The sequence below is a fragment of the Schistocerca nitens genome, chromosome 4 (genome assembly GCF_023898315.1).
Source record: "Schistocerca nitens isolate TAMUIC-IGC-003100 chromosome 4, iqSchNite1.1, whole genome shotgun sequence".
Classification (NCBI taxonomy): domain Eukaryota; kingdom Metazoa; phylum Arthropoda; class Insecta; order Orthoptera; family Acrididae; genus Schistocerca; species Schistocerca nitens.
In genome coordinates this window covers 754803280-754830895 of record NC_064617.1, presented here as the reverse complement: position 1 = coordinate 754830895, position 27616 = coordinate 754803280, and the positions used below count along the sequence as shown (strand labels likewise).

At 40.5% G+C, this 27616-nt stretch overlaps 1 protein-coding gene across 4 annotated transcripts in view; it reads left to right on the top strand.

Moving 5' to 3' along the window:
* The window catches only part of LOC126253040 (heparanase-like), a 317446-nt gene that overhangs the window by 108220 nt on the left and 181610 nt on the right, over positions 1–27616 (top strand). For all 4 annotated transcript variants that reach the window (XM_049954109.1, XM_049954111.1, XM_049954112.1 and 1 more), the window contains one exon: positions 11303–11473. In XM_049954109.1, coding sequence (XP_049810066.1) covers positions 11303–11473 — 171 coding nt within the window. The remainder of the gene's footprint in view (positions 1–11302; positions 11474–27616) is intronic.

Here is a 27616-nt window from a genome sequence, read left to right as displayed (position 1 = left end):
TGTCCCTGGTTCGATTCCGGCGCGAAGCAAAGGGCCTGGAATCATTGTGATTGGCTGATCTAAGCTTTTTCTGGCAAACACTTTGAACATGTCCTTTCTTATGACAGTAAAAGCAAATAGCTTGGCGTGACGGGCAATTGTCACGCGAATGTCTAGTTGCACACCGCGGGCATGATTTGAGCACGGCATTGGCCTTCTTACGCGGCACACGTGTTTGCGAGCTAGGCTGCAGCTGCTCGGACGTGCGCGAGGGCCGTTTAGCGTCCCGTGCTACGCGCCCGGCGGGCCGGTCAATGCGACACACTGCTGGCGAAGTTTCAAATGATTCCTGAGCAAAGTCAAGTGTGTCTTGCCTATCTAATATGTCTATCACTTGTTGAAGGGAGGGATTAACTAGTTTCAAAATCTGTTCCCGTATGCGAACATCAGAAACGTTCTGTGCTATTGCATCACGCACCATAGTATCTGAATACGGAAGTCCACATTCACATGCAAAATCACAATCCCTGGTAAGTCCTTGCAAAGTTGCAACCCACTCCCTATTAGTCTGACCGGCCATACGTTTGGTACGAAAGAACGTATACCTTTTGGCAACTACATTAACTGTTTCTTTGAAATAGGCATCTAAAGCAGACAAAATTTCTTCGTAGGACAGAGTCGCTAAGTGGCGTCGGGGAAACAATTTCACTATCACACGGTAGGTGGACACACCGACACAAGAAAGCAAAAACGGCTGCCGCTCATTACCTTGAATTCTGTAGGCGGCTAGATGGAAGCCGAATTGTTGGGACCACTCAGTCCAAGACTCGTGGGCTGCATCGAAGCTACGAAACGGAGGTGCAACGGCGGGTCGTGGCTGCGGTAGCGATGAAGCGGCGGCGGCCGCATCGTTTTGCAGCGCACGTTGACCCTGGACGAGCTGTCCAAGGGCATCCAATAACGCCTGCGTCTGCTGATTCTGCAAGCGATAAAATTCGGACAGTACATCTGGCGAAGCCATGACACAAGTAATGTAAGCAAAGCAAGAAGAACGAAGACCGTTTTTACGCTCGTCGCCAAAATTGTAGCGTCGGCAGACTTGCCAACACTACGCACACTAATTGAAAGAGGCGACCAAGATGCACGCGCTAACTCACGAAGGATGGAGTGAGGTCTGAAACAGGAGACTTAATGAATGTGATAAAGAAAATACGTATCTTTGGAATATACTTAACTTTTAATACATCCTTGTATACATCGTTCTTGATGAGACATCTGGAGATTGTGGCGATACAAGTGACTCTTTATATACAAGCTATTTAAGGCTAATGGCGCCTTGCTAAGTCGTAGCCATTAACTTAGCTGAAGGCTATTCTGTCTCTCGGCAAATGAGAGCAAAGGCTTCGTCCGTATAGTCGCTAGCAACGTCGTCGTACAACTGGGACGAGTTCTCGTACGTCTCTCGAGACCTGCCGTGTGGTGGCGCTCGGTCTGCGATCACATAGTGGCGACACGCGGGTCCGACATGTACTAATGGACCGCGGCCGATTTAAGCTACCACCTAGCAAGTGTGGTGTCTGGCAGTGACACCACACCCTCTATATACTCCTTCCACCTTTCTGCTTTCTCTTCTTTGCTTAGAACTGGGTTTGCATCTGAGCTCTTGATATTCATACAAGTTGTTCTCTTTTCTCCAAAAGTCTCTTTAATTTTCCTGTAGGCAGTATCTATCTTACCCTTAGTGAGATATGCCTCTGCATCCTTACATTTGTCCTCTAGCCATTCCTGATTAGCCATTTTGCACTTCCTGTTGATCTCATTTTTGAGACGTTTGTATTCCTTTTTGCCTGCTTCATTTACTGCATTTTTATATTTTCTCCTTTCATCAATTAAATTCAATACATCTTCTGTTACCCAAGGACTTATACTAGCCCTCATCTTTTTACCTACTTGATCCTCTGCTACCTTCACTATTTCATCTCTCAAAGCTACCCATTCTTCTTCTACTGTATTTCTTTCCCCCATTCCTGTCAATAATTCCATAATGCTCTCCCTGAAACTCTCTACAACCTCTGGTTCTGTGAGTTTATCCAGATCCCATCTCCTTAAATTCCCACCTTTTTGCAGTTTCTTCAGTTTTAATTGACATTTCATAACCAATAGATTGTGGTCAGAGTCCACATCTGCCCCTGGAAATGTCGTATAATTTAAAACCTGGTTCCTAAATCTCCGTCTATATATCTGAAACCTGTCAGTATCTCCAGGCTTCTTCTATGTATACAACCTTCTTTTATGATTCTTGAAGCAAGTGTTAGCTATGATTAAGTTGTCCTCTATGCAAAATTCTATCGGGCGGCTTCCTCTTTCATTTCTTACCTCCAGTCCATATTCACCTACTATATTTCCTTCTCTCCCTTCTCCTACTGCCGATTTCCAGTCACTCATGACTATTAAATTTTCATCTCCCTTCACTATCTGAATAATTTATTTTATTTCCTCATACATTTCTTCAATTTCTTCGTCATCTGCAGAGCTAGTTGGCATACACTTGTGGTACTGTGGTTTTGTCTTAGCTTCTGTGCACTTTATAATTGTTTCACCCCTCAGTGACTGGTATTTCTGAATTTCCCTAAACATTTTTGTATTTCCATCTTTCATTGATAACAGAAGTATTTCTTTTGTTAACTGTGGTTTCTTCACAGTTACCTTCTTTGTACCTATGTTTTTTTTCCCAACTCTGTGATTGTTCTTTTCAGAGATGTCCATTCCTCGTCAACTGTACTGCCTTCTGAGCTATTCCTTATTGCTCTACCTAAAGCCTTAGAGAACTTTCATTCCTTAGTACTTTCATATCCACTTCTTTGCATATTGATTCTTCCTGACTCTCTCTTAAACTTCAGCCTATTCTTCATCACTACTACATTGTGATCTGAATCTATATCTGCTCCTGGGTACCCCTTACAATCCAGTATCCGATTTCTCAATCTGTGTCTGACCATTATGTAATCTAACAAAAATCTTCCTATATCACCTGCCTTTTTCCAAGTATACCTCCTCCCTTTGTGATTCTTGAACAGAGTATTCACTATTACTAGATGAAATTTATTGCAGAACTCAATTAGTTTTTCCCCCTCTCTCATTTCTTTTCCCAAGCCCATATTCTCCTCTTAACCTTTTCTTCCACTCCTTCCTCTACAACTGCATTACAACCCCCCTTGAGTATTAAATTTTCATCTTCCTTCACATACTGCATTAGCCTATCAATATCCTGATGTACTTTCTCTACCTCTTCATCTTCTGCTTACAGCATCAGCACGCACACCCGAACTATCGATGTCAGTGCCGGTTTGCTGTCAGATCTGATAGGAACAACCCTGTCACTGAACTGTTCATAGTAAAACACTCTCTGCCCTACATTTCTATTCATAACAAGTCCTATTCCCATTATACTGCTTTCTTCTGCTGTTGATATTACCCTATACTCATCTGACCAGAAATCCTTATCTTTTTTCCATTTCACTTCACTGACCCCCACTACATGTAGATTGAGCCCTTGCATTTCCCTTTTCAGATTTTCTGATTTCTCTACCATGTTCAAGCTTCTGACATTCTGCACCCTGACTCATAGAATGTTATCCTTTCGTAGCTTATTGAATCTTTTTCACATGGTCACCTCCTCTTTGGCAGTCCCCTTACAGAGATCCAAATGGAGGACTATTCTGGAATCTTTTGCCATTGCAGAGACCATCATGACACTTTTTCATTTACAGGCCACGCGTCCTGTGGACACATGTTGTGTGTCTTTAATGCAGTGGTTTCCATTGCCTTCTGCATCCTCATGCCATTGATCATTGCTGTATCTTCTTCCTTTTTGGGGCAGTTTCGCACTGCAAGGATGACAGAGTTCCCTGAACTTCTGTCCACTCCTCCACCCTCTTTGACAAGGCTGTCGGTAGAATGAGAGTGACTTCTTATGCCAGAAGTATTCAGCCACCATTGCTGATTATTAATCAAAATTTAAGCAGTGGCGGGTTACGAACCCAGGGCCAATGACATTTTGATTACTAATCAAAGACGCTACACCTTTTTAGAAGGAATGGTCTCGAGGGCAAAGTGGGCAGGGGTCATTGTACGAGGCCTGGCCAAGATGTCTCCATCACCAAACAGGAACATATGGAAGGGGCAAATGGCCATAGGAGAATATTCATTTATTTATTGACAAAAAATACATCCATCTTTTCCATGACTTGTTTGTGAAAGAAAGAAAAATAAACAAAAAGCTATATGTAATGTGCACGTGCAGTGTCGATACTTCATGGACGCTGATGCTGCCCCATTTTCAAGGCATGCCTTCTTGTAATGTCATGTCGGTACTGTCCTCTGTTCTTCTCCTTGTGTGAATGTATCAAATTTATCTCCTGAGATGAGTAATCCAGCTGTGTGGTGGATTGTGGAAGATGCTCCACAAGAAGTTCAAAAAGTATTACCTGTACTTAGGGTTCTTCACAATAGCTCTGTGATGATCCTTTAAACAGTTCCAAAAATGCATGAAATCTATAACACCGCCTCCAAATAAATAATGAATCGCATGACTTCTGACCACGTGGCAGCATAGTGTTTTTTCCTCTGGTAAAGAACAGTGTCCGGGTAGAGGAGAGTGTGGGAATCGGCATAAGAGGGTGACATTCATAAAAAGAGAGCCAAAATTTGATGCACAGAATACCAGATCTCTTCTGCCGGCCCACAATGGAGCTGGTGTTCATTAGTATCCTGGACGTTGCAGTTCACATATAAAGGTGAATCTGCAAGATGGATCCTATGAAGTCTGTCTCGAGTAATTTGTTTTCTGTTCACCGTCAAGTACCAGGTTCAACGTACAGCTGAACTGAGCATTACCACGTTGACAGAGTGCCATACTACATTCCAATGCATGGTAGGACATGTCAGTTCGGCGACATCAGGCGACCGGCGGCGAGTTATTGTGTGGTAGATGTCACTTGCTATCGGTAGCTGAGAGATGGGGAGAATGTCCTGTAGGTAGCTATACTCCAGATAAAACCTCCCAAAGTAGGAAAAGAGCACCAGTATGTCAGTAAGCACCACTGGAGGGTCAAGGGAATATGGTGCTGAGCCTCCATCAGTAGGCCCTTGAGGCTGGTCGGGCATCGTCACCAAAGCTTGAGGTGCATACTAACATACAGACAAACCGCTCGATTGTGAACATTGACAAGGCCAAGTCCGCCCTGTTCTTTAGGAAGAGTGAGGGAGTTGTATCAAACCTTAAATATCATTCCAGCACTGACAGAGGAACCAAATGCCACTATGATGGTCCGAGCTATGTGTTTAGGCATCAGTTTTGTTTGCGCTCCATGCGGAATTTGTGATCACCTGATAGACATCAACAAATTTGGTCCATTGTTGGAGGTCCAATGCACGAAGACGACGATTCACAAGTCCAGCATGGATGTGTTGCAAGAGGCTTCAATAATTAATGGTCGTCGTGTGTGAGATGTCATCTGTGGAGTCAATATGAAGACAGCAGATTTTATCACACAGTCTGACTGGGGTGACACTTGCAGGTGTCATCCCAGTGCCAGTATTCAAAGCCATTGATTTTTGTACATTTTTAAGGCTCCTCCAAGCTTCACCATAAGTGGTTAACCAATCCAAGGCTCTGCGAACATCATGTTCATCACAAAGAGTTAACATTAGATCATCTGCATACAGAGTGCACCTAAAAACGAAGCCACCAAGAGACAAACCCATGAGGCAGTGTCGCAGCCCACACAACAAAGGTTCTAATGCTAAAGCGTACAGTATTGTTGATAATGGGCATCCCTGTCTAACAGTGTGACGAATTTGCAAGGTGTTCGACAATCTACCGTTGACAAGCACTTTCAATGTTTTGCCACGTAGGAGACAGAGAGCTACCTCTACAAAAGTGCCCGGGTAATGCATATTCTGAAGAACAGCAGTTAAATACATATGACTGACATGATCAAATGCTTGACTGTAGTCTATCGCAGCCAGACCTCCTGGTATGCGACGCCCCTTAGCAAAGGCAATCAGGTCCCTGTAGTGGCACAGGGTAGAGCGGATATGATGTGTCCCACCCATTGATGTCTGATCCACTGATAGGACACAAGATGTCTTATGTCAAATTTGAGCTGCCAGTAGATGTGTGAAGATTTTCGTATCACAGTTTAACAAAATTAATGGTCATTAGTCTGTAATACGTGAACCTCTGCAAGGTTTATGGATTGGGATGACGATACCTTTCACAAATGCAGCCAGAAGTTGCACCTCTGACAAATTCAGCCAGAAGTTGTGCTTCTGGTGTCACGGGCTCTTGCCATATAGTAGTCCAATAGGGCACCAATAGTCTCTGGAACGTCCTATAAAACTCCAGAGGTAACCCGACCGATCCTGGTGACTTATTGGGTGCTCCTTTTCCTATGGAATCCAACGCTTCTACTTCAGTTACCAGTTCTAGCAGTTCCTGTTGGATCCCAGAGTAACCGTTGCATGCATCAAACCAGCGACAGCAGTAATGATCTCTGGATCAGATCTCGTCTCTGCTTACAGGTGAGAATAATGGGTAAAGGAGTCTCTTTGCATGACATGATGAATGCCGCCATCTGTCGCCACCTCGTGGATCAATGTCCTGCATCTGCACTTTCTTTCCATGACTATATGGTACACAGAGGACCATTCGTGGGCGATTCCGACTGTTTGTCATGTACAAAAGATGGTTCCTTCCAGCTGTTGATGTGTCAACTTCAAAATATTCACTTTTGCTCAGTTGACAGTCATCTGGTGGCCCGGTGATGGGGCATAACAGAACACTCCCTGAGGCTGGTGTAGTAGAACTCTGTAGTGCTGCACCTCCACGCTGCAGCTTCCCTACTAAAAGTCTTCAAAGTACGTTGAAGGCTCAGCTTGGCACAGTCCAGCCTCCACTGTAAAGCAGATGTATATGCTCCTTGTAATCATAGGCACAGTCTCCTAATGCCACTTGACATTCCAGTAAAGCCAGGTGAGCAGTGTTAAATTTCCACAGGCTGCGGCTGTGCCAAACTTGTTGGCATCAAAGCTTGATGGTATAAATTTTAAGCAGTGTGGTCCGTAAATGCAGCTTGCCACAGTTTGGTACTGTGATCGCATCGCTGAGAGAGTTAGAGGTATATATCCTATCAATTCTGCTAGACAAATGTTCCGTAAAGTGCATGAAACCCTGTCCATCAGCATAAATGATGTTCCAAGTGTCTACCAAACCGCGTTCGTGAATGACTGCGCCGAGTGCTGGGCATGTTGAATGTTGAGGAATTAGGTCCTTTGGAGGCTGTGTAGAACTAAAATCACCTCCAATCACCATATCATCGAGCCTGACTTGGCATAATTGTGTTAATTCCTCAGCAAAGAACAACGAATGTCCAAGCCTCTTGCTTGTACCGGACAGTGCATAACATTGATGAGGTGTATCCCCTGTACCGTAAGTGCCATACCCCTGATGTTCGGTAGGTAATGTATATCAGTGGCTATTAACCCTTCTTTGAGAAGTATTGCGATAACACTGCTCATATCCGATGCGTGTGATATGCATGTCATGTATCCGGTGATGTTCTGGAAGCCAAGAACGTATACCTCCTGCAATGTCGATATTGGCCGCATAAAGTGTGATGCGTAACAGTGACAGTTTCTCATGTGACCACATGGTATTGATGTTAATTGTCGTGAATCGATATGACTGTCGTTTGTCCTCGAAGGCAGTGGCAGTGATTGGTGTATGCAGTGGCGATGCCACCCTGACGTTTCCATTATCATGCTATCTGCAGGAGATGGGGAGGATTGTGTAACTCCACCTCTTCTGTATATAGTGTGCAAACGCACCATGAACACAAGTGCTTTACAGTCTTATCAGCAACGTATAGTATCTGGTTTGACCCCCTGTGGTTTGGTAGTACGAGACCTCAATTTAACTTTTATAACATCTGATGTACTGTAAGCTTTTCATATGCACACATTCTCACACATACTTTTAGACTTATAATTATTTGTATTACAGCGCCGCCCTTTTGCATTGGTACCTAACTCTTAACCATTGTGTTCCTAATTTATTTCAGGACGCGTCCTTGCAACGTTCACTGGAAGGAAACTTGATACTGACTTAAAACTAGGTATATAGTTGCTTGATGCCTGCTAATGCATCACCTTTTCAATACACACACACACACACACATTTTCCATTAGTACAGAGCCATATTTGTCGATCATCTTGTGTTACAAGAGCACAAGTGTTTATAGTGCAGCTGTCGTTTTGATTTACCTTTTGCATGTGAAATTAAAAGTGTTCATAGACGGGGCACAATCTCATTATCTTTTGTCACTTATTCAAAGCTTTACATGCAATCCTTCCTTCATTGTTCATTTATTTATTTATTTATTTATTTATTTATGTTCCTGTGACAAAGTACATTGTATGGATCAAGATATATTTTCATTTCACGCACCTACAGGTACATAGTTTTTACTGTCTACTGTTTAACAAAAATGTAATTTACTACAAAATCCTTCTAGGGCCATTTCATATTAAATTAGACTTTAACAGCCTCATATAGCATTTAGTGTAGCTTGTATATAGTCAGTCACCTGTAAATGTATGTGTACTGTGCATACTAATACAGTGTGTAGTTATTTTTTCCTACAGAGTTTTTATTTTTTTATTTTGTGCTCTGTAAGTATTCCTGAGACTAATTATGCTCTCCTTTTAGTTTTAGCTTGCAGTGTAGACTCTTCATTTCTATAGTTGTTAACTTATAAAGTTTTAGAAATATAGTTTGGTTGGCGTTCATTTAGTAAGCTGCTTCAGTCAGCTGGCTGTGCAAAGCATTGGACTATGCTTTTCCGTGCATGTGTGCAGCGGCTGTTATCTTGTAAGCTAGTCTCGCTGTTATCTTGTAAGCTAGCCTCACTGCACATGCATAGTGTCTCCCTCTCTTCACTACATCACATGTTTTATGTCTCAGGTGTATTACTCCACTACGTTTAGAGAGTACAAAGTTTAAAATAAATCTTGCACTCAGTGATGGAAGGGTCTTCAGAGCTTTCTATGGCTCCTGGACATTTAATCAAAATCTTACTTGGTTTTTTAACCTATGCTGACATTGCCTAGTGCACAAGTTCCCACAGTTCTTTATGTGGATAGAATCCTTTGTCCTTTCCACTGTTCACATTGGCTAATCTATAAGCACCTGAATGTGTCATGGGGTATGGAGAGAAACAGAAAGTTTTGTGGAGGTACATCTCCATTTTATATTTATATCCTGTTATTACACCAGGGCATCTCCCAAAAACATGTCCATATCTGACTATCAGATTCTGAAGCTATTCTTTTTGGTCTTGGGTCCAACACGCAGATTGGCTTGCCTTGCTGTGTACGAAGTTAGGATTTATGTCCTCTTCTGGTAGGTGTACAATCTCTTACACTTTTAAAAACATGACCATTGAATAAAATAATTGCATGTGGATATTTGAGGTGTGCCCTTGTCTATTTTCATTGGTGTTTGTTTTAACCAAATCTACTGAGATTGTTGGGTTGTTTATTGTAATGGCATTTCTCTTTTCCTGTATCAATTTGTGCCTGATATTTTCGAAAAGTGTCCATACCAATAAGGCAATTTGGAAAAAAAAAGAAAACAAACAATATTAACAGGGATTAATGCATGCAGTGTGACTCCCTTAGTCTTGCTTTTTACTGTAGTCTGTATTTTGCGGTTCTGAACTGGGAGTGTTGATATGCAGCCTCACTTTCGCAATTTATCGAATAGTCCCTGAGATATTACATTAGTCATGGCACTGGTATCTAGTACCATAGGTACATTTAAGTTGAATTTTTGAGCGTTAACTATTGCTTGCACTGTTTTCTCACCTTACCTTTCGTGGTTAGTGGTATATTTCTGGCACAATTCATCTTTGATATCTCCACTCTGATCATATCTAATAAAACAGTTTTTAATTAGCTTTATGCCTCCATCATCATTATTGGTCATCAAATGGGATTGAGACTTGCTTAAGTTTTCCTGGCTAACTGGGATATTGATCACTTCATTTGAGATGTCAACTAAGTGTATGTTGTGGATTTGGTTCTTCCAATTGCTGTCTTGTGCAGATCTTGATTCAAAATCTCGATGGCCGTACCCACTATTTGTAACATAACTGTGGTTGTATAGACTATAATCATCTGTTGGTGAACTGTTCGTTTGTCTGTCTGTTTGTTTTTTGTCTTTGCCAATTTCTGCACTGGTTATTGCCACCAGTTTGCAGTGTATTGTGCACCTGCTGGCTGTACCCTCTCTGATCAGTATAGACTGATCAGTTAAAATGTTGTCCTTGATTGTTCTTGTAACCTCATTTATATTTTTGGCCTTTCCAATTGCCAAAGTGGGAGAGAGTCAGAAGAGCTGCTTTTTTACAGTAAAAGAATTTATGAATGTCAAAATAACAAGTTGAATATTTTATTATGTACTGTAAGTTTATTGTCGATTTAGTTTATTCTATAAGTATAACTATTGTTTTATGTATTATGAGTTAATTAGAATATTCATAAAAATTGTAATTGTGACTTGTCTCGTAACCATGTGTAACGATATTCAGTAGGATTTTGAGCATTAGTAAGAATCAGATAAACCTCTGCTGCCCCCACCCCCACCCCTCACTCTTTCATTTAATTTTGTATTGCATGGACTTTGGAGATATATTTCCATCATTTACTTATCTTTTCAGGAACTTTTATGCCTTTATCTTTCATCCTTTTCATGATATTATTCACTAACCTACTGTTTCTATCCACTTATTTGATTAAGTCTGTGGTTTTTGTCTCTCTCTCTTTTTTTATTTTATTTATTTATTTATTTTTTTTTATACACTAGCCCATGAGTGCCAACTGTCTGCACAACTTTCAAAAAGGATAGTCCTGTTGTTTCAGATATCAGTAATCTGTAAGCTATAAAATATGCTGATATGCTTAATGTACTTCGCACAGAAGTTTCCTATCTTAATGCATCTGGTATTAGATCGCTGGTATGAATGGAAGCTGCAAGTATTGTGCTGTCCACTAATGTAACAGAAGTGCCTTATTTACAACATTGCAACTATCTCTAATTCAAAAGCTGTTTATGCGTGAGTCTGTGGCAAGTAAGGAGGAGAGTGCACACTTTGCATAATGTATCCTCTTTCTCATTTCTACATAATGAGTAGAAATAGAAAAATTCCGTAAATGATAGCATATATTTATGTATGTTTATGAACTTTCTTTCTGTTACAGTGGAAGACTGGTTGACAGTGAATCGTTTTGTTAAAGAAACTGATCTGCGGCTGTTGTTTGACTTGAATGTGTTGTTGAGGCATAACAACACGTGGGACAGTACAAATGCAAAGAAGTTGTTGACTGTATCAACAGGTTTTGCTTGCAATGTTTCATGGCAACTTGGAAATGGTATCTCTTCTTATATCATTTAACGTATTACTGCACTTTATAGTGTATATTGAGTACAGCAATAGCTAACTGCCAAAGTAGGAATAAAAAAGTGAAGAGCAGTGTACATTACAGTATTAGCAACTCTTGAAACAAGTAAAACTGATTGACTGTAACAAAGGCTGAGTGAAAGTATTCAGTTGTCATTTGTGTTTCATTACTACATCACTACTTCTGATGCCCCAGAATGGCACTAGTAAGGCATAAACCTTTGAACACCAATTCCTTTTCTTATGTCTGTGATCTCAGAAGTAATTTTATTTGGTCGAATAAAAATAAGGCAAATGGAAAAAGCAAGTAAATTGTTATTTCAAAAGTAATTGCTGCAACTGTTAATACATTTATCTCACTGTGATACAAGACAGTCAGTACGTTCATGGAAAAAATGTTTGCAGTTGCCTACAGAACCTTGATTTTTACCTAGGCACGCACCTTTTCATCTGAAGCAAATCAATAGCCATTAAGGCACGAACTGTCTTGTCTCACAGTGGGATAAATGTATTAACAGTTATTGTGGTTACTTTTGAAATAATAAACAATTTACTTACTTTTTTCCATCTGTCTCGTTTTCATTCGACTGCTCCTTATACTGTCAGGGTCCCACCATTCTGGTTCAAACTGATCTACAATCACACCTTAAAACTCAAAAGTCTCCAAGTGACACTCATCTGAATCCACTGATCATTTTATTCCACTGAAACCAAACATTCTCCTCTTCTATCTTCACATTCCACCCAAATCATATACTCCCATCTTCTACCTTCTTCCAATAATTCTCAAACTCAGGCCTCCCATGTTATCCCATAGCTCCAAAGTGCACACTGAATGTGTTGCTGCTTTAGAGGATCAATATCTGCAACCTACTGCACTAAAAATCCCCTCTTATACTAAAGGCATTTGCTAAATTGCTTGAAATTGACACCTGTACCCCTCCCACCACACAACTTGCTAGTCACCATTAGCGCTATCTCCTTCCACACTGAACTTTTGTATGTACTTAGCTTGTCATTTGCTGAAGACAGCATCAACCAGTGCCTTCCTGATAACAGACTAATAACATCCTTTCTGCTTTCTTTTATGAGCTTTGTACTTACTGGAAAGTATTTCATAACATAAAAGCAGATTAATAGCATGGCAATGGGATCCAGGGTAGCTCCTCACTGTGTCAACCCTTTGCATGTTCTGCTTGAAGGAGGTTTTCTCTGAATCCTCATATCGCTTTGAATGGTTTCAATACTTTATTGATATTTTTTATCACATGGACCTATGGTGAGATGAGCTGTTGGAATTCTTTGAATATCTCATGTCATTTTCACAGGATTCATTTCTAAAGTTCATGCCATTTTTCTTGGAATTGACATCAACCTCAATGTAAACCACACATATATCAGTACACATCTAGCCAGCCAACAAACAGCAAATCTTAACTCATTTTCTTCTGGTTGGGCTCTACGGCCTCAATAAATTTGAAAAAGAACATTATTCCACCCGGGTGTTTTTCAAATTATTTTATTTGCACTACTAGTTTTGAGCACAACCCATTCTTGAGTGCATCTATAGCAACAGATATGGATGCTTGGTCCACACACAGTCATACATGTTGTCACTTCCAGGAAGAAGTGTGTTTTATACCTGTGCATTACAAGATGATGCAAATTGACAAAGATGCTATGCATGAATACACATGGCATGCATATTTTGGCAGGAGGATGATGTACCCACATCTAATGCTACAGATACGCTTGAGAATGGGCTGTGCCTGAAACTAGTAGTGCAAATAAAGTAATTTAAATTACAGCTTGGTGGAATAATGTCCTCCTTCAAAGAAGTACTTACACTTTAATGTTCTCCTTTTTCACATGAAACATTCACTCCTCCTCTGGGGGTGTAAACAGATCTCTCATGCTGAGTTCTTGCAGGAATACTGTGCCAGTCTGCCCTCTGCACTCACCTCCTGTGATTAGCTCACCAGCTTATAGATTTCCTACATTTGATGTACATATGACCCACATGAGCTGTGTATTGACATCTGTAAGGGGCAGTCAATAAATAATGCAACACACTTTTTTTATCTCAGCCAATTTCAGATGAAAAAACAAGTGGAATTTGTTATGTGACTTTGTGGAACATTCCCACGTCAGCCCCTATAGTTTCATAAGTGCCGACAGGTGACAACACTACACATAGCCTTCAAAATGTCACATGTAATGGACATGCATTCCAAGCAGAGTGCTGTTATTGAGTTTCTTTTGGCAGAAAACCAGAGCATCACAGATATTCATAGGCACTTGCAGAATGTCTACAGAGACCTGGCAGTGAACACAAGCACAGTGAGGCATTGGGAAAGGCATCTGTCGTTGTCATAACAAGGTCGTGCAAACCTGTCCTATCTCCCATGTGCCGAATGGCTGCACACAGCTGTGACTCGTGGAATGTTGGAACGTAAGGATACCCTCATTCGAGGTGACTGACAGATCAAAATCAAATGTTTCAGTACACAACTGGACAGCTCTGTTGGGCCTGACTCACTCGTTCACCAGTTGGAGTACTCAAAGGTGTGTGCCCCTGGGTTCCTTGCCCCCTAACAGAAGACCATAAAAAGCAATGAAGGACCATCCATGCAGAATTGCTTGTGCATTATGAGGCTGATAGTGACAATTTTTTATCAAATATCATCACAGGTGATGAAACATGGGTTCATCACCTCAAACCAGTAGAGTGGTATCATGCAAGCATACAAGCCCTCCCAGGCTCCCAGGCCAGGATAATATTGGGTGACAAGAGGGATGCTCTCCCAAGCAACAATGTTCCTACCCCCAGACCACACAGAAGCATCCCTCTTGTCGCCCAATACTATCCTGGCCTCGAATACATCAACAAATTACTCCACCAGGGATATGACTTTCTCAAGTCAACCCCTGAAATGAGATCATCCCTTGACAAAATTCTCCCCACACCACCCAGAGTTGCCTTTCGTCGCCCCCCTAACCTCCGTAACATCCTTGTTAAACCCTACAATATTCCCAGACTACCTTCTCTACCCAGCGGTTCCTACCCCTGTAACTGACCCCGCTGCAAAACCTGATTCATGCATCCCCCCACAACCCCCTACCCCAGCCCCGCTACTGGTAAAACATACACAATTCAAGGCAGGGCCACATGTGAAACTACACATGTAATTTATCAGCTGACATGCCTGCACTGCACAGCCTTTTACATTGGTATGACAACAACTAAACTGGCTGAGCGCATGAACGGACACAGACGAACTGTCCGCCTAGGAGATGTCCAATACCCAGTAGCGGAGCATGCTCTCCAGCATAATTCTAGGGACCTAGGAATCTGCTACACCGTATGTGCCATTTGGCTTCACCCGCCCAACACCAGTCCCTCTGAACTGCGGAGATGGGAACTTGCACTCCAACACATCCTTTCATCCCGCCATCCCCCTGGACTGAACCTATGTTAAACAACCTCACTCCCATTTACTCTTCAGTCTTCTCCTCTTTCCCTTTCCTCTTTAGCCATTCACGCATCTTTTCATCCTACATAGTTGTGTTCATCTTTATACTATATACCTCTTTACTTCTGTATGCATCCTCTTTGGTTTGAAGCTGGCACAGAACTCACAGTAGAATATCTTTGGCTTCCCTCTGACAACCATGCCTCCATCCTTGCTACCCTCCCTGTTTTCCTTTCCCTGTAGCTTCATAACCTGGGTTGTGAGTAACTGAATCCACTTTCCCATCTTCCCTTTCTTTCCCCTCTCTTCTCCCTGATGAAGGAACATTTGTTCCGAAAGCTAGGAACGTAAATTTTCAGTTCTGTTTTTTGTGTATCTATCGACTGTACTGAGCTGAGGTAACTACTGGCCAGCCCCTCTATCTCTTTGTTAATATCATAGACTAATCCTGTCATAGGCTTATCCTATCCCATCAGGTTCAGGGCCACCTGTAAAAGCAGCCATCTCATATACCAGCTCTGCTGCAATTTCTTCACAGAATTGTATGTGAGCATGACCATGAATCAGCTGTCCACCAGAATGAATGACCACTGCCAAATGTGGTCAATAGCAGAGTTGATCAACAAGTGCAGAACACTCTGCTGAGCACAATTCTCTTCCTTCAGCGGTTGCTTTGCTGACCATGCCATCTCTATCCTTACTCCCAAACATCAGCTTTTCTGAACTATACTGATAGGAGTCATCCTTGCAACTCTTCCTTCACTCCCGTGGTCCTCCTGGCCTGATCTCTGCTAACTCACAGTGCCCACATCCTCTACAAAAGTCTCCTCTTTCTCTGTCCTGTCATCCCCTCCCAGTCTGCAACTCTATGTAATTGTTATTATGCACAGCACGAACTCACCAGCTCTAGTGCCCTTGTGTTGCATTCCTATTTGTGCGTTTGGCAGGCACAATGTAGCTCCATGTGTACGTGTGCGTGGGTTTGGGAGGGTGGGGGGGGGGGGGGCACTTACGCATGCTCCAGCTCATTAGAGCATTCTTCTGGGAGATGGCAAAATTTTCATTTTTTTTTTGTGTGCCTGTCATTAACTCAATGCTTCTGATGTATGGTGAGTGGTCTCCTTTACTCCCAAAACACTGTAAATTAGCATCTCTACATCTACATCTATACTCTGCAAACCACCATGAGGTGCATGACAGAGGATATGTACCACTGTACCAGTGATCAGGGTTTCTTCCTGTTCCATTCACATATGGAGTGCTGGAAGCATGATTGTTCAATGCCTCTGTGTGTGCAGTAATTAATCTAATCTTATCCTCACAATCCCTATGTGAGCGATATGTAAGGGCTTGTAGTATGCTTCTAGAATAATCATTTAAAGCCCATTCTTGAAACTTTGTTAACAGACTTTCCCAGGATAGCTTACATCAAACTTCAAGACTCTTCCACTACAGTTCCTTTAGTATCTCTGTGACACTCTCCAATGGATTAAACAAACCTGTGACCATTCATGCTGCCCTTCTCCTGTTAGTCCTATCTGGTTTGGATCCCACACACTCGAGCAACATCTAGAACCAGTTGCACAAGAGATTTGTAAGTAACCTCCTTTGTAGATTGATTGCATTTCCAGAGAATTGTTCCAATAAACCATAGTCTACCACCTCCTTCACCTACGACTGGACCTGTGAGATCATTCCATTACATATCCCTACAAAGTGCTACACCCAGGTATTTGTATGAGTTGGCCAGTTCCAACAGTGACTCATTGATTTTGTCGTAGGACACTACTTTTTTCGTTTTATGTATAGCAAAAGTTTACATTTCTGAATATTTAAAACAAGCTGCCAATCTCTGCAATCCTTTGAAATTTTATCAAGATCTGACTGAATATTTACGCAGCTTCTTTCAGATAGTATTTCATTATAGATAACTGCACTCTCTGAAAAAAGCCTGATGTTGCTGTTAATATTGTCTGCAAGGTCATTAATATACAACATAGACAGCAAGACTCCCAACACACTTCCCTGGGACACACCTGAAGTTACTTCTACATCAGATGATGACTCTTCATCCAAGATAACATGTTGTGTTCTCCATGGCAAAAATCCTTAATCCAGTCACAAATTTCACTTGATAACCCATATGATCATACTTTTGGCAATAAGCCTAGGTATTGTGGCATTCGCTGTGTTATTCAGTGGTTTGGTATTTAACTAATTTGTAAATGAAAATGATAATGTTATTTCATTACAGTGTCTAATCACAAAATAATTTTTTCTCCCAGCTAAAGATTTGCTCAAGTTGCTAAAGAACTCCAAGTTAACATTGTGTTAAAGTGTTGTCTGTAAGCTGTGTAAGTGTCACTAAATCACAGTTCATACAACAGGTTCTATACATCTATTGTTACCTTCAGCAAAATGATCATTGCAACCACTGAATATCAGCCGTGCACAACACTGACGTATGTTACATGAAACAATATCCTTCGTGTGTGTAATTAATTTCGGCTCCATACGTCAGCAAGAAAAAGTTTGTTATATGGATCGTGCTATGTGCACTGTTTTTAAAGAACCAATCTGATTCGAATTACTTTCATTAAAATGAGTTCGGGACCACCGGTGCACATTTATTTTTACACATTTTAATTACCTTTGGCATTTATGTCTGCAGAGTTGCGTAATTTGAATTTGCCGCTGAGATAATTGTTAAGATGGCGGCAGACAATTAACAGAGACTTTCTATTGTTAGAGCAAATTTCCTTTTAACTGGATAAGTATCTGAACTAATGCCGATCAAACTTGACTTTTCTATTGTGCACTACTTAGACTAATTTTCATCAAGCAAACCTTTGATACTTTCGTAAGAAACACAGATAAAAATGTGATACAAATCGCTATCATCAATGGCTGCACTCCTTGCAGTGGAAAGAAATAATTAACACAGATAATGCTTATTGGGAGAGGAATTAAAGTTACAAATAATTATTCACACATATTTATAATAATAAAGAACTCTATTCTCAAGTAATAAATAACAAATAATTACAATTTCTTAACAGACGTCAGTTTGATATGCGTCTTGCATCCGCAACCTAGAAAAGCCAACCAAAAAAGGTAAAAACAAAGGAAGACAAATGCAAATCATAAAAGGAATTTACAATTATCATTTTCTTTGTATGATAAACATCGGTATGTCCAATTACATCATAAAATATTATATAAATTATTAATATTTATCATCATTTTGTTTTATTTCTGAAGGTACCTCCACTATTCTAACAGTTTGTGAGTTTTCAGTCGGAGGTGGCCTGCTTGGATCCCATCACGGTGGATATTGATTCCTTGGTATAGGTATAGCTTGTGCATAATTTATTGTCTGACCTGAATTGATAGAATTTTGCTGCAGCTGCCAATGACTTGCCCCTGGCTTTCGCCAGTATTCACCGTCACCGCGCATATTTTTAGGCTTGTCTTTATATGGACTGTCTGACCTGTTGTCATTTCGTCTCATTCGGTTTCTATTGTTATCATTTGGATTTTCATTGTGGTACTGCCTCTGATTACCATTTGGTTGTTGTTGTTCTTCGGCCTTTTGACAATTATTATTATTATTATTATTATTATTATTATTAGGATAACCAAAATTTTGGTTGTATAGATTCCTACTATTATTATTATTGTATTTTCCGTTACTATATGCTTTACTTTTATTTTTCTTTGGACTACCTTCGCCCATATTTCCATTATTTCCATTCCATGAATTTTTTCTATTAGGACTATTGGTATTGCTGATCATGTCAGAATTTTTTCTGGCGTCTTCTTGCACTCGATCCAGAGAATCAATTACAGACAAATACTTTCAGATCGGTGTCTGTAACATTAAATAATTTTTCTCTGATATGTATGGGTAATCTAGCTTTTAACACTCGCAATATGTCGCTGGTGGTTACTGGCTCATCCCACTTCCGGGTCATTTTAATATATTTTTCAAAGTACTTCCTTAAGGAACCTGACTTCGGATTGTACATTTCTGCATTGTAAACAATTTTACGGAGTCGTTCTTGGGTAGATGCTGACCAGAATTGATCAAGGAATGCCTTCTCAAAGTTGTGGAAAGTCTTGCAAGTTTCTGCTGCATTTAATGCCTGGAGCAGTGCATCACCAGAAATATGTGAAACCGCAAACTGTATTTTCTGTTCTTCCGACCATGATTTTGGAAGAACACTTTTGAAGTTTCGAATGAAAACTACTGGATGTATGTTTTTCTTGCTTTCTTCGGTAAATATTTGAAACTGTCTATGCTTAATCAGGCTTTCGTCATGCATCAAAGTAGTTAAGCGCATGGAATTGCTATCATTCACAGGTGGTGTGGTTACTTTATTACAAGTACATTTTATTTCACTATTATTGTTCCTTGGTGTCACATATTGCTCTGGTAATATCGGTTGATTACCAAAATTTGATCTTCCTTGTGGTGCATTAAAATTCACCGTTAGATTATCTGCAATCTTTTGCCTGTCAGTACCAGTGTTGTCATTACTGCATACTGTCACATTTTCAAAGTATTGATTTTCAGAGTTCAGCACCCTGGCTACTTCTGTTCAGACTTGCTTTCGAATTTCTGAGGGAATGTCCTCCTGCATTGTTTCCACAGCAGTAGCCAAAGCTTTGAATTGGTTCTCTAGTCTGTCTACTTCAGTTTGAAGGTTATTGACCTGAACTGGAATGTTTGTTAACGGTTCAATAGTGGTTTTTACTGCGTTTATCTCCTGCTTAAAATGGTTAGTAATAGCATTATCACGATCGACCAACACTTGATTTATCCTATGTACAATTTCTTTATCTCTTTCCAGAAAAATATTGTTTAAGTTTTCCATAAATTTCTTTTCCTTTTCTTGGTCCCTGAGCTCCTGTTGCTGTTTTTGTATAAGCTTTTCCTGTCTACATTTTTCCTTTTCCTGCTGACGTTGTCTTTCACGCTCCTGCTCTTTAATAGTAAACTTTTCAAATAATGCTGTTAGTATATCGTGTATTGGCATAGCTTGAGCATTGCTAACTTCTGCCCCTTGCCCAGAAGAAATATTGTCATTAATTATTAACTGGTTGACTACAGGAATGTCAGTTTGTTTTCGCAACTCCTCAGTTTTACTATCACTCGGAACATCAGTTACTAAATTATCATTCATAATTAAATTTTCTAATAATTCGACAGAAGTATGGGTAGATTGTTCTACCTGAGACTCTGATGTCATTTCTGCATCAGTATGCCCATTCGGTTTAATCTGTTTCTTTTGCTTAACCATTGTATCACCAATATAGCACAACAAATATATAAATCACTGACAAGCACCAATTGACACAAAATAGTCTTATAACCAACACATATACACAAATAACACCATCTAAATAATTCACTCAGTGCACAAAAGCTTTTGTAGAATTGCTACACTTGAAAATATTTTTCTTGCAGCCAGAATATTCAATGATTACTACTTATGACTGCAGGTACTGGTTTCTACTTTAAATGTCACATGCAATGGTTGTTGATTCGTGTGCTGCTGTGTAATTACTGAACATGAACATCTGTTCCTACCTTTGCTGATTGTGAGTGGTATAGCACTGCTTATATGAAGTTACTCGTATCTCTCACACCAGTGCAGATACAGATTTGTCCAGCAGTTTGGTAGGAAGATGTCAGTGCTCATGAAACAAGTAAATATACAATGATTAATAGTTTGTTTTGGTACCCCGTACCTGTAATAGATCACAATTTCAAATATTAAAATGAATAAATGTGCATTGGTGGCCCAACGTTGGACACCAGTGTAGTGTTCGCTGTGTTATTCAGTGGTTTGGTATTTAACTAATTTGTAAATGAAAATGATAATGTTATTTCATTACAGTGAGTAATCACAAAATAATTTTTTCTCCTGGCTAAAGATTTGGTCAAGTTGCTAAAGAACTCCAAGTTAACGTTGTGTTACAGTGTTGTCTGTAAGTTGTGTAAGTGTCAATAAATCACAATTCATACAACAGATTCTATACAACTATTGATTATGATGGAAACAGTTATCTTCAGCAAAATGATCATTAAAACCACCAAATATCAGCCGTGCACAACACTGATGTATGTTACCTGAAACAATATCCTTCGCGTGTGTATTAATTACGGCTCCATACGTCAGCAAGAAAAAGTTTGTTATATGGATCGTGCTATGTGCACTGTTTTTAAAGAACCAATCTGATTCGAATTACTTTCATTAAAATGAGTTCGGGACCACCGGTGCACATTTATTTTTACACATTTTAATTACCTTTGGCATTTATGTCTGCAGAGTTGCGTAATTTGAATTTGCCGCTGAGATAATTGTTAAGATGGCGGCAGACAATTAACAGAGACTTTCTATTGTTAGAGCAAATTTCCTTTTAACTGGATAAGTATCTGAACTAATGCCGATCAAACTTGACTTTTCTATTGTGCACTACTTAGACTAATTTTCATCAAGCAAACCTTTGATACTTTCGTAAGAAACACAGATAAAAATGTGATACAAATCGCTATCATCAATGGCTGCACTCCTTGCAGTGGAAAGAAATAATTAACACAGATAATGCTTATTGGGAGAGGAATTAAAGTTACAAATAATTATTCACACATATTTATAATAATAAAGAACTCTATTCTCAAGTAATAAATAACAAATAATTACAATTTCTTAACAGACGTCAGTTTGATATGCGTCTTGCATCCGCAACCTAGAAAAGCCAACCAAAAAAGGTAAAAACAAAGGAAGACAAATGCAAATCATAAAAGGAATTTACAATTATCATTTTCTTTGTATGATAAACATCGGTATGTCCAATTACATCATAAAATATTATATAAATAATTAATATTCATCATAATTTTGTTTTATTTCACTGTTTTTCCATATGTCGGATAGATAATGTTTATAACTGTTAGAGGCATAATTTCCTCTCGTAGCACTATAGTTAAAATTTATCTCGTGGATGTTACAGTTTGGTACTGAGAGAAATGCTTTTCAGAAATCAAGAAACACTATATCTACCTCAATGCCTTGATCCAAAGCTTTCACTATGCCATGTGAGAAAAGTGCGAGTTGGGTTTCACATGATCAATGTTTTTGATATCCATGCTGGTTGGCATTGAGGAGGTCATTCTGTTCAAAATACTTCATTATGTTTGAGTACAGAAGATGTTTTAAGAGTCTACAACAAATTGATATCAAAGGTATTGGATGGTAGTTTTGTGGATCATGTCTACTACTATTCTTGTAGTCTGGCGTGACCTGTGCCTTTTTCCAAGAACTGGGCATGACTTTTTGTTCGAGGGATCTACAATAGATCATAGTTAGAAGAGGGACTAATTCAGCCGCAAATTCAGTACAGAACCTGACTAAGATTCCATCGGGTCATGGAGTTTTGTTCAATTTTAATGATTTCAGCTGTTTCTCAGCACCATTGACACAAATACTTATTTCATTCGTCTTTTCATTGGTATGAGGATTAAATTGGGGCAGTTCTCCTGAGTTTTGCTCTGTAAAGGAATATTTGAAAACAGAGTTAAGCATTTCAGCTTTTGGTCTAAAGCATACTCTCTCTCACTTTAGTTATTTCAGGAGGTGGCTTCTAGCTTTTTTGAGTTTTATTACTACAGGATATGCTTGATTTAAGGTTTTATTGAACAGATGATGAAACTTATTCCATTAATCATTCACTTCAGTTGCATTGTATCTTGGTTCCTATTTTTCATTCTCTGAAGCCATCTTAAGTTTATCATAATTAATTTATATACAAAAATGTTATTTATTACATATACATTCCCTACATCAGTTTCTATAGTAAGGGCTCTGTGGTCAGATGCATAGTTTATAAGGTGGCTGTATGTTGTTTATGTTTGTGAGAACATGAGTAATACATGTGTGTGTATATATAGTAATTTTTTTAGGTGCTGACTTCACCTGCAGCCATCCATTCAAATTGATCTGTCAAAGATCTACCCTCCTTCATTTGCATCATACAGTGGTTTCCCCGTCTCTCTATTTTATTCTGTCCCATCTTCCTCCTCCTGCTCTTACCCTTCCTTCCCCTCCCCCACCTTTTCCAGTCCCTGCCTCATGTGCTACCATATGCAAAGTGAATCTTCCTTGCTTGCACCTGAGCGAGCGTTTTCTGGTCTCATACTCACATCTTCTCTTGCTGTCTTTCCATCTGTTAGACCTGCCTCCCCCCTACTCAGCCCATAATAGCATACAGACCCTGCTCTGTCAACGTATACCACATCCTCAAAAATTCTTATAGTGACATAGACTAATGAATCCAAACAAACCCACAACATTGTTCTCAACCAATTCTGCATGAACTTTAATCCTACAGAAGTATCATTCATTTCTAGTGACTTTACCTTTAGCCCTAAACACAAATTCAACTTTGCTCATATAGTCAAAGATCTGTTCTCCTTTATTTAGAAATTTTTGTCGCCTCCAACACTTATGCCAAAAATTGACCTAAAGCTCATGTTGAACCTGCCTCTCCTACTTCATACTTCAGTGCAGTCACAATGCTTCCCCACAGGAACCAAACTACTCCCCAGCAATCTTACATGAATTCCTCGTCTTCAGTCTCTGCTCAGTTTCCTTTTACACATGTCTGCCAAATGATACAAAACTCTTGAAAATGGAATGACATGCCATTTACAGCTTTAAAACAAACGCAACTTCTTCTTTGTTTCTGAAGACAAACATTTAATGTGTGTCATGATAAGGTGCAGTGTGTAGCTGGCAGAAGACTGACTTCCAAAAATCCATGATCCTAATCCTCCTGGTGTTTCTCTCCAGTGGTCCTCGTGCACCACCTTCAACATTGTTTGTTACTTTCCATTTTCTTTCTTGCACCCCCTCCACCTTCACCTCCAACTTTCAACTTACAGGTCTAAGAGTTTGTGAATGTTTATCCATACTGTTCTCACAGATGTCTCCTTGTATTCTATCCAGCCCACTTCTAGTCCTACCTGTGTATTACTAAATGCAAGATGTTTCCACCCCAGCTTGTATTAGTGATAATATTAACCTAATTCCGTATTTCTATAACCTTCTCTTGCTGTCCCTCCCTTGTTTAACCTTAGCCATCCCTTCCTTTCACCACTCCTTCCAGCTTATCCCTTCTTTTTTATCTCATTCACTCCACCCAGTGCAACCTTTCAACGCAATTACACTTGTACTATGGTGCAATGACAATGTTACTGTGTGTGTGGGGGGAAGGGTGCGTATGTGTGACAAATTCACAAACTCAGTTGCCATGTTGCAGTTCTTGCTTGAGTGCCCATCTACTGCTCTGTGCCTCCACTATATTGTGACACTGTATGATGAATGATTGCCTTCATCAAATAGCTAACGAGGGGACCGCACCTACTCATAACCACTGATTTTTGGTGGTGTATGCAAGGCTTGGTCGGAAGTGGAAGTAACAGAAGTGGGAGCTCCAGGTGGCCAAGCATTTAGAAAAATATAACATTTGTGGCACAGGTCAGGTGAGGCATGAGCCATTTATGTTAGTTTTGCTTCCAGGCAACAATGAAGCAGAGGAAAGAGTAAGAATGGTAATCCGAGGGTCATGGGGTCATGTCCCTCTCAGTAAACAATCCAAATGAAAATAAACCAAAACTAAAAAAATAAACCAAACTAATGCACAATATATTTTATTATTTAATATCTAAATAAAATGCATGATAAGGAAGGGCAGAGGAAAATTTGGGATTAAAAATAAATTTCCAGGAGGGAATTTAAGGTGTACATGAGAAGTTCATATATAAAATGAAGTGCTTTTCTTATTTTGTAGTTGATGATTTACACATACTTGGGTGATATCCATTATAAAAATAGGGGAAGCAGTAAATTTCTTCACATCTTGTACACATTACAGACAACACATTTTTATAGTTACATGATTGTTTTAAGGTTTCTATAGGAAACCAAACTTGGGTTACATTCATAAAAGGTTCTGTCTCATTGCACAGTTTCGCATCAAACCATGCATAATGCATCAAGTTGCCAATTATGGGCAAGGATAGTTGGTGATGAACAGTGGACTATATTTTGATGCAGTCTTCTTTGGATGTTATTTCTTTTTCTCTCCTGATGAGATAAGAGCAGTTTTGAAACTTTTTAATCAAATTCCTTACCTTACCATGAAAACAGACATTTCAGAGTTGCACTAATGGAGTGCTTTTGGATATAATGATGGCAATCCGTCTTCATCTTATAAAATCTCATTGCATAGTTTTGGGCTTGATTGTCCTCCTCATGAATCAATTAACAGAAAGAATTTCTTCTCTTGCATGTACACTTTATAACACGAGTGAAAAAATTTTTGAATAAGGACGTTGTAAGTTTCCTAGATTGTATACCAGTCAGGTTCATTTCAGAGTATGCTGATACAATAGTTCCCTACTTAGCAATCATATACAACTGCTTGCTCATCGAAAGATCCGTATCTAAAGACTGGAAAGTTACACAAGTCATACCAATATCAAAGAAAAAGAGTAGGATTAATCCACTGAATTACAGACCTGTATCGGTAACATCGATTTGCTGTAGGATTTTGAAACATATACTGTGCTCGAACATTATGAATTACCTTGAAGATGATGACTTATTGACAAATGGCCAACATGGATTCAGAAAATGTCATTCTGTCATACACAATTAGCTCTCTATTTTCGCAAAGTAATGAGTACTGTTGACAGTCAAATTGATTCCATATTTTTAGGATTCCAGAATGCTTTTGACACTATTCCTTACAAGTGATTTCTAATCAAATTGCATGCCTATGGAGGATCGTCTCAGTTGCATGACTGGATTCATAATTTCATGTCAGAATGGTCACAGTCATAGAAGTCATAGAAAAAAAGAGAAGCAATATTTGGTATGCTCCAAGGAAGTGTTAAAGGCACTGTGCTGTGCCTGACCTACATAAAATATTTAGGAGCCGATCTGAGCAGCCTGCTTTTTTTTTTTTTTTTTTTTTTTTTTTTTTTTTTTTTTTTTCCCCCCAAGTGATACTGTCATTAATCATTTTGCAAATTCATCAGATGATCAAAATCAATTGCAAAATGATTTATAAAAGATATCTGTATGGTACAAAAAGTAGCAATTGATTCTAAATAGGGGGAAGTCATCCACATGAGTACTAAAAGGAATCCACTAAATTTCGGTTACATGATAGGTCACACAAATCTAAAGGCTGTTAATTCAGCTAAATACACTCCTGGAAATGGAAAAAAGAACACATTGACACCGGTGTGTCAGACCCACCATACTTGCTCCGGACACTGCGAGAGGGCTGTACAAGCAATGATCACACGCACGGCACAGCGGACACACCAGGAACCGCGGTGTTGGCCGTTGAATGGCGCTAGCTGCGCAGCATTTGTGCACCGCCGCCGTCAGTGTCAGCCAGTTTGCCGTGGCATACGGAGCTCCATCGCAGTCTTTAACACTGGTAGCATGCCGCGACAGCGTGGACGTGAACCGTATGTGCAGTTGACGGACTTTGAGCGAGGGCGTATAGTGGGCATGCGGGAGGCCGGGTGGACGTACCGCCGAATTGCTCAACACGTGGGGCGTGAGGTCTCCACAGTACATCGATGTTGTCGCCAGTGGTCGGCGGAAGGTGCACGTGCCCGTCGACCTGGGACCGGACCGCAGTGACGCACGGATGCACGCCAAGACCGTAGGATCCTACGCAGTGCCGTAGGGGACCGCACCGCCACTTCCCAGCAAATTAGGGACACTGTTGCTCCTGGGGTATCGGCGAGGACCATTCGCAACCATCTGCATGAAGCTGGGCTACGGTCCCGCACACCGTTAGGCCGTCTTCCGCTCGCGCCCCAACATCGTCCACCCCGCCTCCAGTGGTGTCGCGACAGGCGTGAATGGAGGGACGAATGGAGACGTGTCGTCTTCAGCGATGAGAGTCGCTTCTGCCTTGGTGCCAATGATGGTCGTATGCGTGTTTGGCGCCGTGCAGGTGAGCGCCACAATCAGGACTGCATACGACCGAGGCACACAGGGCCAACACCCGGCATCATGGTGTGGGGAGCGATCTCCTACACTGGCCGTACACCACTGGTGATCGTTGAGGGGACACTGAATAGTGCACGGTACATCCAAACCGTCATCGAACCCATCGTTCTACCATTCCTAGACCGGCAAGGGAACTTGCTGTTCCAACAGGACAATGCACGTCCGCATGTATCCCGTGCCACCCAACGTGCTCTAGAAGGTGTAAGTCAACTACCCTGGCCAGCAAGATCTCCGGATCTGTCCCCCATTGAGCATGTTTGGTACTGGATGAAGCGTCGTCTCACGCGGTCTGCACGTCCAGCACGAACGCTGGTCCAACTGAGGCGCCAGGTGGAAATGGCATGGCAAGCCGTTCCACAGGACTACATCCAGCATCTCTACGATCGTCTCCATGGGAGAATAGCAGCCTGCATTGCTGCGAAAGGTGGATATACACTGTACTAGTGCCGACATTGTGCATGCTCTGTTGCCTGTGTCTATGTGCCTGTGGTTCTGTCAGTGTGATCATGTGATGTATCTGACCCCAGGAATGTGTCA